The sequence below is a fragment of the Colias eurytheme genome, chromosome 1 (genome assembly GCF_061535395.1).
Source record: "Colias eurytheme isolate Ceu_HAF_F1 chromosome 1, ilColEury1 Martin Lab GWU primary, whole genome shotgun sequence".
NCBI classification, from domain to species: Eukaryota; Metazoa; Arthropoda; class Insecta; order Lepidoptera; family Pieridae; genus Colias; species Colias eurytheme.
The window spans coordinates 7025167-7045704 of NC_142980.1; the positions used below are offsets into that span (position 1 = coordinate 7025167).

A 20538-nucleotide genomic window follows, 5' to 3' on the forward strand; every position below is an offset into this window, starting at 1 on the left:
ACTTGAGGCTGGTGTATAATACATTTGCAAGTTTCGTTTACGATACGGATTTGTGAGTCATTTTCTTGAAACTTGTCATGCCGGTTCTTATTTATTGTAGAGTATACGATAGGGCAGTGTTATATAACTTGTACGCCGTACAGCGGCCCCAATGTATATAGCTTTATGAGCAGTAGAGGCAATCCTCTCATTAGGCAATTATTATTAGCTTTTGATTCAGTAAGAATTTAGAATACCCATATTTTGAATGGGTAGTCCAATCAGTGAATTCTAATACTGATGGTTCTACTTATTTCTCTTTCATAATGCTCTAATATATTATATAGTTTACGGGTATATAATTGGCAATATTTCTAAACAGCATTCTCCTTTATAAAGATGGCAATTACCAATATCAAAGTTCTTGCAAGCGTGTAACGCTTCCGTGTTCTTAGCAATGAGGTCGCTAACCTGCTACCGGAAAATAGTAGAATTACACATTCCACAGTAGTAAACATTTATGGTCCGAAAACAATTTTTGTTTTGTTTTAAGCAAGTTTTTGTCGGTTGTCCATTGTTAATCTTAATTAGTAAGTACATAGTGATTTCCGCAGAAGTCAGCTTATAAAACGAATTATATGATAAATTACGCCGTATGTTTTAGCTAATAAATAATATTATATATTTTTTATAAAGATATTACCAACCTGAATGTTTTAAACTAGCTTTCATCGCTATTTTTATAAAAAAGACACAAAATGTAATACTATTTTCCATATAAGAATAAAACTCAGTTTTGTGATAAAAGGGTATATTAATTACCTTAATGAAAAGAAATATATAATAATAAATACTAATCATATGAGTTGTTAGCTAAAGAGGATGGTTAATGAAATAATACAAAGTATGAAGAACGTAATTTATTATCAAAACCTTTGAGGGCTCTTTGTGAGAATTTTTTCTATACCTACTTGTAAGTATGTAATTTTCCTAACAAGTTAAAATATGGTCTATTTTAATATTTCCGTAGAAGCTTAAAAATAATAAGTTTCTCGTTGAACAAACATGTTCACAAAAGCCTAACCAAACCATTACATAAAATGGAAGCACTTACGTTTATCGTATATAATATATTTTGGCAAAGTTTCAGTAAACCAAAAAGGAAGTAAAGATCAAGATATGCAAGTGTCATCTGCAGATTGACCCGACACAAAAAAGAACCCAAGAATGACATCACACGTACATAACCAATGCAATACGTCTATGGAGAGCGATAGTTTCTTTATAGTATGACTCACCAGAATGGTAGCGGCTCTCGTTCCGCGTAAGTCGCCTGTTGGTCCTTCCAGGCGGCGAGCGAAGTGCCGCGGCCGATCTCACTGCGTCGCCATAAACAAACCACCGTACATGTTTACACACACGCGCGTCATGCAGACACCACAAAAAAAGAAACGAATTTCGAATTTGGAATCGTGTCAACTGGCGCCAAAAATTATATATAATCTGTACAATGTACATCTCCTGCTTTCATGAATACTTTGAAAATTTGTGTGATTCCCAATTTATTCTCAAGTTTAATCACCCGATTTGAAGGCAAACATAATTAGCTTCAATATTTTTGTTAAGGACTGATCGTGAAATAAACATATCGAGTGTTTAAACTTGTAATTTTTTATATTCGGCTCCCGAAGTATGAAGAAACACACAAAAATCGTCATGTTAAATATTCTAATAAAACGAGACATAATAAACCTACCTACAACCACACTCTATCAATATATGATATACTTAGCAAAAACAATATTTCGAAAGGATCATTTAAATGGCCACAACTCTTGGATGACGTAATACTCAAAATACGATAAACAAACTGTTTGTTTGTAATAAAAGTGTTCAATAAAATTGAATTGCAACGCGATAGACTAAAAACGCATGCGGATAAAAATACGAAGAGCCGTGGTGTGCATTTCAATATGTGAATCATTCAGTAAACCTTTAAGGCATGGTTATTACAATAATAAATAAAAAGTAAATATTAAAAAATAAACTAAAATAACCCGACCGCGTGAATTGTAAATCCTTTTTTAAAATAAAGCCAAAAAAGATTCTGAAGAAAAAAGTTTCAGAATTGGTTTGGCGCCAAAAAGAGCCATTTTTTTTTTAATTTACATCTTATTGCTTTCACGACTAAGATAAATTTAACAAAACTGTTTGTCGGTTTGCAATTTGTAATGGTGTGCAAAGTAAATATAACAAAAATTGGAATACATAGTTTATAAAAAAAAATGTTATTAGTACCTTTTATTTTTTTCTATGAAACTTTTTTTAGGTGGCCAACCTCTTTGTTAACATCTTGACACATTCGAAAAAAAAAACGATATTTTTTTATTTGTCATTCCTAATACATTTTTGTGTTAGCATTATATATTATATATAATTGCTATATATATTTTAAAAGTTTCAATATGAGTACCGCCATAAACGTGGCAAATATAGAAGTAGACGTAGAGCATTTGGATTCTGATATGATTGATGAACATCTTCGGGCATCGACAGCTGTATTGCACGACATGTTGAATGGTGATAACAGATGCTTAAACGAAGACGGTCACTCTTGTACTCAATGTGGTAAATCGTACAAAACAAAGAGCACTCTGCAAGCGCACTATTTGCTTAAACATCCTAAGGATCAAGTCGAGGTCTGGTGCACAACATGTGACAAGAAATACTCATCGTTGATGAGTTTACAGAAACACGTACGCTATATGCATCGCTATGATCATAGATGCAAAGCATGTTATCGAACGTTTGCAACAAAAGATATCCTAGATAGCCATGAAGTCGAATGCGTTAAAAGCGACGCATCTTGTATGGAATGTGGAAAAGTCTTTCCGACGCAAATAGCTCTCCGTAATCATTACAAATACAAGCATCCAGAGAGTACGAATTTCGTTTGTGAATTGTGTCACCGTACATTCAAAAGTAAGCGTAATCTTTCCAATCATATGAGCGCAATACATCCGCCAGGGGCAACAGTGTGCAACTGGTGTCAACGGTCATTCAATTCGCTGCCAGCTCTACAGAGCCACGTCTTGTATAAGCATACAGACAACGGGCTGCGTTGTTTGCAGTGCTGTAAAATATTCACATCAAAAAAGAACCTGAACCGTCATTTATTAAAAATTCATTTTTACAAAGGAGCCAACTATAACTGCGGCGTGTGCAAGGCAGATTTTTATACTTCTAACGCCTTAGTTCGTCATGTCATGACATCCCATACCAGCAAATGATATGGACCAGTGTATACAAATGAATATTATTTTAACTTTTTATGTCCTCTCACGAATATAATAATAATAAATACCGTTAATTTTATTAATACAATGTGTTTTATTGAATAGTGCTTAGAACAAACGTAGTTAAATATATTTATGGAGTTATTGCACGCTCTAGGCGCGGTTGGAGCGAAGGCCATCTAACTAAAATATTAATATCTATTGCGGATGCGTTAGGCGATGCCGTTAGTTCTGCATCCAGTGGGCTAATGTGATCTTATCGTACTACAGATTATGTTGAGAGATATATTCATATAGTAAATACTGTATATGCAGAGTAATTTAAAATAATTTGGAAAATCCAAAAGTGCACGCCTCATAATTTTTTTTAATAAATATTTATTAATTATTATTTTTGTTTATTTAATAACAATTAAACCACATCGAATCAGACCCTGAAAAATGAAAGGGTTCTATTCCTGAGCATACTCAAGCGTAAGAGAAAAAAAAAGACTCGATTAGTAAAGTATTTTCGGTCGCTATCGTGTTAACAAGAAAAAGGCACACATACAGACACACGGACGTCCAAGACAGAACAACTGTTTTTTAACTAGTTTAAATAACAAAAATGACATCAAAAATATCATGAACGTTAAAAATAGTGTTTTTTCTTAATATGTGTGTGTATGTATTATCTTACAAGTGCAATGTATGATACATAAAGACATTTTAAGTTTGAAAAATCAGATGTTTTGCGCGAAGTGACAGTAGTACCCACCTCAACGCTTCGCTTATGAGGCGTGCAATAATGAAAGTTGTAAGTTGTACAATATAAAACGAACTTATGCTTATAATATCTCAGTTTTATATGAACTCTAACCTTTCTGCAACTTTTAAAGGAAAATAATATTCGTATTACCATTCATTATATTTTCATACTATAAAGTATGAAATCCATATTAATATTATAAATGCGAAAGTAACTCTGTCTGTCTGTCTGTTACTCAATCACGCCTAAACTACTGAACCAATTTGCATGAAATTTGGTATGGAGATATTTTGATACCCGAGAAAGGACATAGGCTACCTTTTATTGCGAAATATGTACCACGGGCGAAGCCGGGGTGGACCTCTAGTACGAATATAAAGAAATACTATTGTACTGTAATGTATGAAAATCAATTATTTTTATTTTATATATCGATAATTTCTGTGTAATGTATAATCATAACATCCCGTATTTTTTGTTTAAAATAAGATGAAAAAAAAACTTATTATACGCTCAATAACGATATGTATGTATGTCGTCGAACTAATTAAACAAATTTTCAATAAGATTTTCAAAAAAAGGAAAGACGTTCTCAATTCGAACGTACGTATTAATTTTATGTACCAGAATGTTCCCTTTGATAACTGTATTTTGGTCACTGGTTACCTTAGATACAATATACATGCATAATCTACAGCAGTGACAACCCTGTTTGAGCTAATAAGGCTTATCTGGAGAGGACTCACGACAGTAGTGTCGGCGCCGGATATTGAACTTGCGCATCCCAAATCCAGACTCATCTAAACGGGGGAATAATAATTTAGCCATCTCTGATACTGATACCCAATAATACAGCTTCACGATTAATTCGATATACTATTGAGTAAATGTTAACAATTAACGTTGTTGCAAAAAGGGTTCCGGTATAATTTAAGTCAATAAAAGGGAGGCCATTAGTATATGAAGTATTATGAAAGTAGAGGCGAGGCCAACTCGTTACCTGCGACAGCGGATGAGCGTTATCACATTACATCGCATGTTCCCTGGGGTCTGGGCAAATAACGTAAAAAAGTGTGGCCATCGCTGGAAATAGTGAGGATATTCATTTATATGCTTCATCGCAAACGACTCGGTGATACGTGAGTTTTAAATGAGGGATTTCGATAAAATCTCACCAATATTCGTAAAAATATATTCACAAAACCTTGGAAAGACTTGGTGCCAGGTTGTTCATTTTAAAATGTGTGTGCTTTTCTTACTAATATCTGGATGACCGAGTATAGCTGGGTATTGAATATTGTGAAGTGAATTCTGGCTAGATCGATTCTATCGCCCGCGAAACACCTTGCATGCTATATCATTAAAATCGATTCATTTCTGACAATAAGGGCTGATTTTTCAATCCATAGTTAAATCTTATCCGTCCAATAAAAGATTACACAGTAATACACAGATTAGTAAAATGCCAAAAAACAGACAAGTGACACATTTTTGAAATGGTTGTTTAATACGATATTTGACGAATAAGTTTTAACCAAGGATTGAAAAATCGCCCCTTAGGCCCTTCGCTCATGGAGCTACTCAAAAATGTCTGAACTAATCAGTAATTACGATTACAAACCAGTTACAAATTGTATCTCGCATACAACGCTACTCAAGTTATAAGGTTTCAGTCACTTGTCAATGTTTGCTCGTTCATTTTTATCATAAAAAACAAAGAAACTCGGGAAACCAGTAGCGTGGAGACCGACACGACGCGTCGCGCGTGATTTGTTGCTAACGCGTTACTCACCAGTTAGTAACTAGTCGCGTCGTGTGCGAATCTCCATAGAACATGTATGGGCTGTGACACTCAGGCAACTCGTTAGTAATTTGAGTTTGTGACTAGTTCTTTTTGAGTAGCTCCATGAGAGAAGGGCCTTAATTATACATATTTACCTTTAAAAGAATTGTCGCTTTTTATATTTTCGAGAATTAAGATTATAAAATATAAAGTTAATAAATTAGATTGATAGATAGATTAAAAAGTACTAAGGTAAATAAAGTAATTAAATTTTTCACAGCACTATAATATGCGGCAAACAAATTCATAAAATCATAACCAAGTTTTATATATACATTTCGTAGTACATTTTACAGAAAAATTTGTGTAGACTTTTACTGAATGCAGTTTTATTTGTATCGATTGATTCTTCAAATTCTATATAAGCCGATTGTATAAGATTAAATATTGCTGATGTACATTCGATTCCATTTAATTTAATATACAATGATAATTTAATACCTATGAGCACAATAAATTCAATGGGCATTATAAAATTAATATTTATGGGCATTATATAATATAAGATTTAGCTAAACTATACTTCCTACTGACTATTGAAGAACTTTTAACATGCTATGCACTTGTTTTGAACCTGAAGTCATAATTTAATATGATAAAAGTACGGTGAATACGGAACATCTTTCGGCTCATTGTAAATATAAAACAATCGATATTGTATGAACTAACTTTAGTCTAGCAAAGTTTATTCACCTAGAGCGTTAAATAAAACTTCGATTTATCAAATAGAAGAGTCGCTATACGATATAATTATAAAAATAATTAAGATGGGTTGATTATGACTGCATTGCATTCGTTCTTTTAATACAGCGTTTCATATTAAAAATGTTTTTATTTGAATGAGTTTAATTTAGTAATGTATTAAATATTGTACTTATTTAGTACCTAATAATTATATTATTTAAAGCTACTAATAGATTAATTAATGGTTTTGGTGGATCGTAATGCTAATTTTTTTTTTTCTTTTTTTTTAACTATATCAGCTTTCTTTTATGTTTTAAAAACGACATTGGAACACATTCACACACATACATACGCACATACAAACACACACACACACACACACACACACACACACACACACACACACACACACACACACACACACACACACACACACACTACTTGCACTACGTCTTCAAAATACACTTTTTTTTAATCTTTAATTACTTCGTTTATTATAAATGATACTAATCAAATAATTATTTTAATTGTATTAATTATTTAATTGCTAAACAGTAAATATTGTGGAACTAAATATTATGTTATGAAATGTAAATTGTTTTAAATATTTTAATTTATTAAATTTTTTTTTAAATATTATGATTTATAAATTTTCTTCTTGTGTCAACTTTAAGTAAAATTTTCTTTGTAACTAATTACTATTTTAATGTATTTTATTGAACTATTCTAATGTATTGTATCGGGAAGGCACAGACTCCTGAAACACAGCGAAAGCTATATTGGGAGTCTGGGGTCTATTTTTTGATGTAAGGAACCTTGTTCAATAAATGATTTTTTTTTTTTTTTTAATATTCGTACTAACAGAAAACTTGAACAAATCGCTTGAAAGATCCACGATTATGATTAAAGAAAAAACAAAAAATTAAATGGAAACAATAGACTAATAAAAAGGTAATAAATAGAACACTCGAACGATTCAAAGTTAAAGTTAAGTTACGTTTCTATAAGGGCAAAGAGTAAAAGTCAATGACATTAGAGTTTCAGCTAAGGATGTTTTAGACGCCGGGTGTCTTACAGAGCGGGCATTGAACAGACAGTGGAACTATCATAAAATACCGACGTTTAATTTCTACATATCTGTTCGACTGGACTGAGTCTCAAAAAAGGGTTCTGTAACTTTTTAAGAAGGCGCTGTACCATTTATATGGGTTCCTTCAATCGGTTAAAGTATCTTTGTGGCGTGTCAATTTCTTCACAAGGCAATTTTGTTTGGCAAACAAACAATACAATATACAATATTGGGTAATAATAACATTTTCTATATAGTTAAAGATGTAGAGAGAGTAGTATTTACTAGTGTTTGATTTTACGCGAGTATTATACTTACATTTATTAAATTATAGACTTTTTACTCTCTCCGACGGGAGACTCTCCCCGTGACCACGCTCGCTGTAAAGTGTTCGAAATGTCGGGAAAATAATATAATGAATAAATCGCATTTAAAATACGTTAAAAAGTCTTTAATTTCTAAATGTAGAGAGAGTTATAGAGAATAGTAAACGCCATTATCACTTAGGATTTCCTACTACTACATCGTTACGAGCCGTGCTTTAGTAAAGCAAAGCAAGAAGGTACAATACCTAAAATTTTAGTCGAAAATAATGACTTGTATGATCCATACAGGACGAAAACTTAACGCAAGAATAAACATGGCTGCGTTGTTAAGACCTATATTTACATAACCTCACGCCGTCACCTGACATGACACCAAATTATAACGCCAAAGTAAAGATTTCAGTTGTAAAATCTATGAATAATTTAATATTGAATATGTGTACCGCTTTCAATGCTTTCTTGTATATAATATTATATAATATATTATATAGTTATTAGTTATCCTATACTTTGAACTGTATCCTTGTTTTAATGAAATTTTTATAACTAATTTTAATTAATTAGTTAAATTAATTCGCGGAAATTATTAATTCATCACTTAGATATTTGCCTTCGTTTCTAATTATTATTAATAATATCCTTTTGGATAAGGTAGACTAAATGCACGATGCATTTAATCGTTTCTTTTGTGAAAGAGTTCGTCCGTAATCACTCCGTAGAATTTTCATTGCTTGAATTTTATATAAAAGTATAATAAGTATTATTAAATTTATTAAAAGATAAATATTTTATGAAATTTATTTATTTTCCTGCAATCAACATTTTAAGATAAATTATGTTTTAGTATTTTCTGAAAAATATTTATATTTACTAAGCACAACTCTTGGTGCTTTAAGTACAATCGTATTCTAGGTAACTATTAGTCATTGCGCTGAATTATGTCGTCATTTTACCTAAATTAAGGGCCGTTTTTTCAATCCCGAGATAAACAGTCTAATATCTACCCCTCGAATAGATTTATTCAATTATTTATCTAACTCATAACGGCTCGCCTATTTTTCAATCGTGATTTATTTGATGAACAACTATCTGACCAAATATTTCCATATTGGCAGCTCTGCTCTCGGAGTGGCGAAACAAACATATTAAATTAGTCAGGTTAGAGCGGGATAGAGTCAACTCTTGCAATTTGTCAACAACCGTCATTATGACTCACGTCTTGTATTGCTCTTGTCTTCTATGATTGTTGATTGTTGTTTTGATTCGAGTAAAGAGTTTGGTTAAATTTGTGTTTCAATTTATATATTTTACGATGGAAACGACATACTTAGGGCGCGTTCCCACCGTGTCGTGACGACAGATAATCGTGTAGTTTTAAGTGTCGTGGCTTATATGTTTAAATGGAGGTGTTCACATTTAGAACGACACAATTTACTGTCGTCTACGACAGTTTTTGCAGTGACGACACTTTGTCGTGACAGTGGGAACGGCAAGCACGACAGTCGTAAAACGATAAAAAATCGTGGACGGCAACTCTATGACGTCCATTGAACTCAGGAGAGTAAACGCACTAGTAATCACCAAGCGAACGCAGAGGCGACTAGATTTGTAGCTTGCTGATGATGTGTAAACGACAAAGCGACTGCCAGGAAACGATAAAATGTCGTCGCGATCCAATGGGAACAGCTAGATACGACAGTCGCTAAACGATAAAAAATGTTGACGACAAACAATCGTTATAATGGGAACAGGTAAAGACGACAGTCGTCGAACGATAAATTAGTCGTTACGACATAGTGGGAACGCGCCCTTAAAGGCAGCGTTCGGCAAATTTTCAATGGCATGGTCATCAGTACTATCAAAAACATCAAATTCAATATGATTTTAATTGATAATAATTATATAGAAAGAGGTTTAATTGTTAATAATTCTACGCTCTATGTTATGACATACGAATATATCCCAAATTTGACGCATCAGTTGTCAAATCAAACGCCTAACCGTCGAATAGCGCGCTATCTGGCCGTTGGAGCGGCAAATAGATTTATTCCTCAAATAACGTAGTTATTCGATAGATACGTCCTATTCGTCTATTGAAAAATTGAATATTTTGTTAACTGAAGAATAAAGTCTATCTAGCTGTTTATCTGGGCATTGAAAAATCGGCCCTTATACGAATAAGAGCCGTTGTCAGGATTGACGTTTGTTATTGATTGTACTAACATTACCACCAAACTGCATTTCCGTGAAACAATTGTAGTTAATTTGTTCTTTACGGTTTTAATAAAATGTTAAATTATTTACTAGAATTAATTATTATGTCTGGTTCAATTATTTAAAAGATTTATTTTTTTATGTAGAAGGTTCACTAAAACATACTTAACTCTACGAATTTTAGCGATCGAACTCTACTGCTTTATTGAAAAACTTTCAGAATCGGAATTTGTATTACTTATTTATAGTTTATACATATTTAATTAACTGAAAAGCCATTGGTCCTTGCATTGGTTCCAAATATGTATCTATTACTCACGTGTTTAAATATAATAAGGCTACTTTTGACATACCAGTACCTAGTTCATTGTTTGCAGCAATTGCGACAATTATTGCGCTGACTCATACATGAGGGCTATTTAAAAGACTCCTTTATTAAGTCGAAGACAAATAAATCAATGTTATCTACACGCCGTACAGAGAAATGCTCGAATTATATTGCTTCAGTTAAAATTTAAAAAGTTATTGAATAACGAACGGTACGCATTTTAGAAATATGGTATACTCGCTTCTTTATTCCTTTGTGATACAGCCCCACTAGTAAAGTTGCTATTCAAACACTCGCTTGGAGAGTTAGTTCTACGGTTATTTATTTTTAAATTTACAGACTAGCCTTGGAAATATTTGAACGTGTAAATCGTAAGCATGCTCAATAGCCGGAATATGAGTAAAAACATGAATGTTTTTCACTTATTGCAAGGAAACATGTTTTATTTACGTAACATACCTATGATTCACAAATAGGAAAATTTGGAAATCACGATTTACTATTCATATGAAAAGAATAGTAATAAACTTCGTTACTACCCGCGAAACATTAGGCCATAATATGGTTACTGAATGATCTTAATATTTTACATCTACGGATGTTGAATTTCAATTTTCATAAGAACAAATCTTTCTTTCTTTCTAACGAATTCCAGTAAGAGGATTACAATGTGGAACATAATGTTACGTCTAAAATAGAATTTCCTAGAATCAAGGTATTACAGTTCGTATGAAATTATTTTAAAAGCATTGTTAAATGATATAGGTATAGTATTACAAGCATTTTATAAAATTTATAAAATAGCATTTGTCATTAAAAATACCATTAATGAAAAAATATTAATCCATCTAAATACAAATCAAAGCAGTACTTAGCATAAAAGTCTAATCTACGGAACATTAAAAAATACTACAAGCGTGTGGTCTAATCTACATTAGCTACTAGCTACTAATAATAATTAATAACAAAAGCTTAATAAAAACTTATTTCACTAGAAAGTAGCTCAAACACATCATAATTGTTGGATCAGCAATAGATTTGCTGATTCGTTAACCCCGGACTACCTGTTGTTATGTAATCTAAAACCATTGTTTTTATTTGTCCAGACAGAGCGCCACGTGCATTTAGCGTTAGCACATAAACATTTCACATAAACATTCATATTTTCAAAATACATACCATTCTTGGATCTCGAATCTCGATACAAACGAACTAGAAGCGTTCGAGTATCAATATCATATATCAGAATCGACATTGAAAATCGAGAATTTAACAATAATTCCAAAAGTTTTCAAACTTCGGTCAAGTAAATGGTACATTGGGACGACAATAAATCTCATTTTGCAACCTTGTCCGCAGTCCGGAACATTGTTAAAATTGCAATTAAATAATTTTTTTGCTGTATGGTCGTGAAAAAAATTCCAAAAGTTCTGCAAACTTGGGGAAGTTTTCGATATAATATTTCATACCACGTATTAAATTTGCAACTTACGTGATATGAAATATTATATCGAAAACTTCCCCAAGTTTGCAGAACTTTTGGAATTTTTTTCAGGACCATACAGCAAAAAATAATTTAATTGCAGTTCCGGACTGCGGACAAGGTTGCAAAATGGGATTTATTGTCGTCCCAATGTACCATTCACTTGACCGAAGTTTGATAACTTTTGGAATTATTGTGAATTGAATGTCAAGACTGACTGGAGTATATAACGTGTATCTAATGATGCTATGAATTCGCGTGTCAAACTCAAAATCAGCGTGAAATATTCACAACCAAATATTTGAGCCCATACACGTAAAACGAAACTATCAATGAATCGTATCTTCGCTCCCTCTGGACAAGGTCTGCCAATGAAATCTCTACGTCGCCCTACACTCAAGAATAGTCATGCTAGAGCGATTAAATATAACAAAAGCAGAAAAAATTCAATGTCTAAAATGTTTTAAATGAAATAACAGCCCAGCACGACTACGTGATTGAATCGCATACAAGGTTGGAGAGAACCGTCGGATTGGAAGTAGCCACCACTTTTGTGTTTGCGAGTGTCGGAATAATTAATCGAGTGAATTCTTATGCAATATGTAGGTACTTTATACTCTTCACACGAAATCCCAACATTTTGATTCACCAATATAATCGAAAATAGTGGAATGAATGGTGGATCAATTAAAATATGCTTCGATCTTTCTATTAAAGTCGGGAGTAATATAGCTGTCCTACAAGGGACGTGGATTATGTTCACTATAGTGTAGTGAGCATGTAGTGAGTATTTGAAAAGAAATTTGACCTATAAGAGCATGTTTTCAATTGGAAAAATAATTATGAAATGTGTGAGAAAAATGTTTTGCGTTAATGGAGATAAATAATATTATGTCCGTTCTAATCACAGGTTCTAATTATGTAATGTTTTAAAGTAAACAGGTTGTTGTAGATATATTTGGGATGTGTTGGGATATGTTGTCGTATACTTACGACGATTCTATTCTAAAGTTGAAAATAATTTTGGATAATTTAGTAACGGCAAAAGTGTGTTTCAACTTCTTGTTAAACATGATTTCGGCTGTGTTTAATAATATTTGTTTCACTTAAAATATTTAAGGCACAGGTGTCCGGCGCACACGTCGCATTAGGCAACTTCCGCATTTTTATACGTAACTCCATAAAGGTAGCAGCCGGCTTTCGGCACAGCACCGTACAATAGCGTCCGAGGAACAGTTGCATTTTTCAAACAGGAATCGTTATATATCGCCTACAATAATTTCGCGTGCTGCAATTCGCTCCATTTCTCAACATCACAATTCTAACATAACTTTGTACACTATCAATCTCACGTGCCTACCCCGATGTAAAATTACAGCGAACAACTACCGTAATGAGATAGATATATTCGGCGTGATTCCGTGCAGGCACTCCAATAGACGCATGAAGATATTAATCAGTTGCAATTACCGGCCCATGCGTATGCATTCGTATTCATCGATGTACATACACCTTGCATACACCATGTTTACATTTATTTGCCCACATGATGTAGGTAATTACGCTTTGCATTATCATTAAATACGAGGCAATAGACAATAATTTTCGCATTGTTATATTGATTTCGACGAATAATCTCCCCGGTTATAACCGTTTCTCGTTTAATTTCAGTCTTAAATATCAATTAGTGTTCCAACAATAGATACTTGCGAAATGTTACAGGTCCGAGGATCCAAATAGCTGTAGCGGGAAGGGAAGGTCAAAAGGGAATGGAGGCTAAACGACCGGTTGAATTTTAAATGCAACGTTTAAAAGCAAACTGTTGTTAGTAAAGCCCGCATCGCTTTATCCGTGAAACCGCTGCCAATGTGCGTTGATGGAAAACCGTCGCTAACATTATAATAACCGCAGATAACTTGTACTTATGCCAATAACTTTATTTAATATGGCCTACAATATTCGCATTTAATAATTGTTATTTTTCTAATCGAAATGGTTAAAAATATCTATCTTTGAAAATTATATAAGTAGGTTCTTTGGTTGAGAAAAATTTAGTTTTTATGAATGTATAAGTAAAATATAAAAGAGAAATCCTTTAACCTTGTGTCAAGTGTAATACAGCATCAATTGAAACCTTTACCCCGATTTCTTTAAAGTTGGGTAACACCCATCCGCACCAATTGTTGTGAAGTGTCTTGTGGGTATTGATTTACGAAACGTGCTTACAACGAACAATCCCACTAGCGAGCTTATAAATATTTTATGTAAATTACAAGCGAGCGAGACAACAAAGATAAACATTACTGCCGTTAATAAATTTTAATAACTTATCGAATGAAATATAGTCCGTTAATTGTTATTATATAGACACCATATTACAAAATTTGTGCGACAAAAAAATTAACTAAATACGCTTGAGTTTTATTTCGTAACGTTATTTTGGATTACGTTATTTGCTCTTTTTATTGACCAGCCCAATAAATGATTGTTAGGTAATCTCATAAAAAAGAGAAATTCAAGTGTGAAATTTTCAACGAAATGCCAGAATCCATTGTGACTTTGTTTTCCTTACGTTAAACTTTATGTCAGCAATTGTTGTCAGGTGTTTTGTACCACGGCCCACTGACATACGTGGTGGACAAAAACTGTACGAGTGATGAGCTTGTAATATGAGTAGAAGCGGTCGACCCCGTCATTTATTTGTCTCGTCCATTAGATACGATCAATTATAATATTATTGGAGAAATCGCGCACACTATATTTTCAGAACAACTAACAGCCGTTTGTTTCTATATCTATATTATAGATAAATAAGAACTAGTATTTTTTACAACGTTATTGAATTAGGTTTCTATACATGTTTACTTATTATCGTAGCTAATACATATACCGTCATGGAATACGCACAAATTACATATAATTGAGCCAAGGGTAAAATGAAACGACACTATTAAAACTTATACGTCATTGTATAATTAAGGAAAAAAAGGTAAACAATGGCCTTCCAGTTCAGGTTCGTTGAGGAGTGCTATCTATCGCATTGTTCGCGGTATGCGATAAAACCAGCTCTAAGTCTAGTTTCAATTTAACAAAGCATGTATGACTGCGTGAGGTCAACACACGCTACTGAATACTTCATTTGTGATTCTGCACTTACATATTTGTAGTAGGCGCGATTTTATGAGTCAATCTTTATTCTATTGTATCAATTTTGAAGTTAAGATATTGTTCGTCGAAGATATGTTTAATGTTTATTATATGAAATGTGATACTAATAAAATCGATAATTTTAACGACTGGGTGTATACGCGACTACCGAAATGGTATCTCAGAACGATCGCAATTGTTACGAAACAATGTCTACGAAGTACGAACACATTACGATGTACTCTTTTAGATCGACGCATGACCTATATTCGTTTAGCTGCAACAAGTTATCAAATACGACACACAATTTCAATTCATATTTAAATTTTACACATTTCACTTTACGTAGGAAAAAATAATGTTTGTAATTTGTATATTATCGTCTCTCTAAATACTGTAAAAGTTGCACGGAATTTCTATGTGAAAGTAATTAATTTTTTATGGGCAGCAATTTAAAACATGGAGCAGTAGCTTTTAATTCTTGTTTTGATGTATGTGTTTCTTTTTATAGAAGTGCTGACCGCTTGAGGCGAGCGCGTGGAGCAAATATTTTTAAACACACCAAGCTTTTATATCACACGATGAATTTGCCAGCCTTTGCTTACTTTTTAGACACCCGCGAATTTGTCAATCGACTACAATGTTTGGAATTTAGGTTTGGAAAACACTAAATTGCTTTATGGTGCTAACTTTGGTAACATTTTAATGTAAACGGCAGGTATAGAACGTATGGTATAGAGTTAGATAAATATTGACTGTTTATTAAATGCGATGTTTATTTGCTTAAACGCGAGTAGGTTATATGTGTGCGTTTATATATTATAGGTATATTCAAGTCGTCGTCAAGCGACTAGTTCTTTGCCACCCGTCTGGACTCTGGACCGACTACCATATTAATTAAGGGGATCTAACAAACTGTTATTTATGTCTGGAAATAATAACTACGACGAGATTAAAATCGAACATGTTTAAAATTGAGTTAGCTTATATTTTAATCCCGAATAATTACTGTTGCACAATGTTAAGCGACGTTATTGCTTTTTCATTAATAGTGAGTGTATTTTACATTTCAATAAACTATTCAATTTCAACTATTGATTTCGAGTTAATAAAACCGTGCATGTTTGCGTATGTAGTGGCTAGTGTGTGGTGGCTACTTCCTAGTGAACGGCTCACGTGGATACCTGAATGGTATCTCTTCTCATTGTGCGTCACTCGGCGGTGAGTTCGGCGGTTCCTTGTGTGCTGCCGACTGCTGCCGCCGTCGCCTCTCGGCCCGCGAGGCGGATGCCCTCCTGCTGTGTAATATGTTTTTTTTTTTTTTTTTTTTTTTTTTATGTAAGAGCAGGTAACTGAGCAGGTGGATCACCTAATGAAGTGACACCACCGCCCATGAGCACTGACAAAGTTACCTTTGTGAGGCTGTAAATGTAACACCTTATAAACCTAACTGCCGACCAATCATTACTGCGCCTCCTTATTCGCTATTAGGAACTTTCCAAGGGTCAAATGTCGATATGTCGTTCAAATAATAACGGCTTAAAATAATAAAGCAAAACAATAAACACCAAACTGATTAGCCTTAGTTGGTACAGCGTAAAGAAAAAAACAACAAAAAAAAACATAGAAATAAATAGAATTCATAGGCTGTAATGAAAATACAAGTTTCATTACCCCAATTGCACACCTCCAATGTAGTTAGAAGAGTTCGTTGAACTCGCGTCTGATAAGGGCCGAGGTGAGGACGGTTATCAGGTGACGCAATGCAGGCCCAAAAATATTCGGCAAAGCCCTACCGTTTTCGAGAGCTAAGCGATCAATACCAGCCGTGAATAGCATGCCGGTGTTTCCCTTATCCACAGAATATATATTGGAAAAAGGACCTTACGCACCGCTGCACGTCTTTCTTTCAACTTAGGACCAATTAATAAGTGATTGCTAATGAGTCTTTTAGTATAAAATTACATCTACATTATTTTTATCAATATTTTTTCAGTTTTACGCCTTGATCGGAAAATTATATACAAAAGTCAAATAATGTTTCTGAATATTACTTTCAGAGTAATTTTAGAACATTATTCATTTCATGTATTTATTTCTTACTAGGTTTTCGCCCGCGGCTTCGCCCGCACTGTCAAAGAAAAACCCGCATAGTTCCCGTTCCCGTGGGATTTCTGGGATTGCGTCATTTTCCCGGGATGAAAAGTAGCCTTTTCATCCCGCCCCTTACTCCTTTCTCGGGTATCAAAATATCTCCATACCAAATTTCATGAATATTGGTTCAGTAGTTTAGGCGTGATTGAGTAACAGACAGACAGACAGAGTTACTTTCGCATTTATAATATTAGTATGGAGTATGGATTGATTTCATCCATTAATTTTCTATCTTTGCTTTGCTTTTATCTTTCATTTCATAGAGATATTTACGCTGCAATTGTATTTGTGAATTTAATATTAATATAATTCTGAATGAAATATCTTCAATTCTCTTAAGAGTATTAACTTCATTGTTTGCGCTTTAAGATCTGTCCGTCTGCTCAGTGTACTGGAAGCAGCACTTCAAGGTTACCGCATTCAAATAGATTTCATTGTAATTTTGATAGCGTATACATTTTAGATCATTATGTAGTTCTACAATGGGAAGAACAAAAACCCAGATAAGCGTCTCGATTGTTTAACTTTCAGTGTTTAAATTTAATTAATTAGTTTAACAGGCATATATGTATATTGTATAGACATAGCTAATAGACAAATAAATACACGGAGTTATAAATAATTTATGCTCGTAACATCTCTACTCCTTCTTCGAAAGTTAATAAATAATGTTCACGGCAATAGAACGAGCTCTATACGATAGCTACGGGTATGCTGTATGAGGTCCAGACAAATTGGAAACTGGATTAAAATACATACATGTACCTAGTACCTACTCTACTCTACGTATATTAGTCATTGGAATATTAATATGTTATGAAAATCATATATTTTGATCAAGAATCTATTGTAGTGTAAAATTGTGTTGCATCATACATAATATCCGTCTTTTAATACGCTTTTTTGTGCCATCAATACTATAACGATCCATTATTTTTTAAATAGTAAACAGTATTATGTTTAAATTGTTATTAACATCATGCAATGTTGCGATTGTACAGTGCGTAATGATAGACAATATTAAAAAAATCTGACGAGCGTATCGTTCCGAAACGATGAGCAAGAGTGATCCAAAGGTACCTCACAGCTACTGGTAGCGGTAACAAACATAATATTTCATTGTTAACCGCAAGTTCGCTCCACGACTTGTTTAAATGTTTAATGAATCACAATAAAAATATGTATTACGTTAATCACTTCACGCGAACAAATTCATTATTATTTTTTCAGGCTTTTAAATAACAATGATCGATTAGCTGCTTATAACGGTTGTGAAACAGTAAATAGTTATTGCTAATTAACTGTAGAAAATCCACCCAAGTTATCGCAACTTCCATCATAGAGTAAGCGATCTCAATCGAGAGTTTAAGCGGACCGGCATTCTTCATTTATTGTTGGATACAGGATACGTCTAGCCATTTCTAATACCTATTCTTTTCGCTTAGAGAAGCATCGATTTCATTTTTTATTTCTATTTCATCGCCTGGTTCATAGAGTAAATATAAGAGAAGTCGTGACTTACCTAACAGCAATCAAACATTGTAAGCGTTCGTATGTACAGTTTTAATATTAGTCACTTAGGTATTAAAACTGATCACGAACGAATATTTTACTTTTTACATTTGATGCTTGGAATTATTACCTTTCGTAACTCAATTATACTCTGAATAATAATTCAACATAATATACTGACTTTGTTTTCTACTACTTTTTTAACATAATTTTGTTTTTATATTGCAAGAGTTAAACATAACGAATAAGCAATTACATGTTTCGTTTCAAAGATATGATTGTTGTAAAATATTTATACAGCCAAAACCATACTTGACTCGTGTTGTATGTCTGTGATTGATCGATATAATCATGCATTTAGAGCTAAATGGGGATGACTACATCAGGCGTTGGGCATGCCTATACGGTCGCTATAATCAACACCTTATCACGATTCATCTCGGGCCAAGGTTACTTTTTACATTAACTGTTTGTTTACAACGTTGCACCGCAAGCAAAAGCTGGTTTCTTTCGTGCCAATTATGAATTAAGTATTTAGTGTAGTTATTATTACGTGCTATTACGTCGTTATGGTACCATGGTGATAAAGTGTGGTTGAGGTGCGTGTTGGGTCACCAGCTAACTAAACCATTACACATAACAAAAATAACTAAAAGGGTTTACAGGGGGGGACATGAAAAAACAATAAATAATAACATTCGATAGACGCTGGACAAGGTTATTATGTATATTAAATTTGCCGGATTGTTTAGACCGCGCATGAACTGGAGGTCAATCTCATTAAAATAATTTTAGGTAACGGAGCGATTCAAATTCACTAACCATTACTTTAAAAGTGTATGAAGTATTTCGAAAGTGATAAATTTAACGATAGTTCGACGTACTCGCGTTCTATATTCAAACAATCTAGAATCAGATTCACGATGGCCCCTCCGTTTGACCCTTGTTTGAAAATCGGGCCAAGCAAAGAGTGAGTGTCTCGATAGTTTCGCGAGTGTCCAGCATCCATCGAAGTCGACCAATTGACACTTGACCCCAGCGACGTTTTCGTCGCAACCTTGGACTCGTAAGTACTGGGGACCTTACGCCTGACACCTGACGTCACCGACTATGTTCCTATTCATCGAATTTGGAAGCGAAGCCAGTACTCGCGGGTCATTAAAGGTAAAATAGATTAGTTCAGGCAAAATGGTTAGCAGCGTATAAATTTGGCAATATTGTGAAGTGATTGTTTGCATTCCTTACCTTGAGACTGTTGTTGAGCAATGTAGGGTGCCAGAAGACGTGTTCGCTTCTTCTCATATCCCTTTTGTGTGATGTCCCCTGCGAACAAGGCGCACGTTACAAAAGGGAATTATTAATACATGCTATGGTTTATAACGTGGATTCTGTACCTACATAAATAGCACGTGCATCTTTCAATTTGCCTCTTATTCCCAGATATTAAAAACAAAACTAATATTTTAAGTAAAAATGACCAGAATGTTGGAACTGGCTTTTGAAATATTGTTAAAAACTATGCATACAAAACTTATTAATACATATTTATAATTATTATCGTATTTCCAACTAACATAGTAACATACACGAAAAAATTGTCAAAGATAAAATATTATATTCAGCAACAATATGATCCGAACACAAAATTACATATTTTAAATATTATAATCCAATAATCTTTATTTATACACTCACTTCTCACTATTCACACATTCCCGCAATCATAATATTAACATTAACATTGAATATAAACAC

The 20538-nt window shown here is 33.4% G+C and overlaps 1 protein-coding gene across 4 annotated transcripts in view; it reads right to left on the reverse strand.

Moving 5' to 3' along the window:
- Positions 1–20538, reverse strand: part of DIP2 (disco-interacting protein 2) — a 304666-nt gene that overhangs the window by 272988 nt on the left and 11140 nt on the right. For 3 of the 4 annotated variants that reach the window (XR_016456787.1, XM_090102503.1, XM_090102490.1), the window contains exons 2-3: positions 20029–20106; positions 1278–1358 (exon numbers count right to left, since the gene is read on the reverse strand). Coding sequence is in view for 3 of the 4 variants with exons in the window: in XM_090102503.1 (XP_089958629.1) it covers positions 1278–1358; positions 20029–20106 (159 nt within the window). In the remaining variant the exon portion in view is untranslated. The remainder of the gene's footprint in view (positions 1–1277; positions 1359–20028; positions 20107–20538) is intronic. The other variant, XM_090102498.1, reaches the window with a different exon arrangement.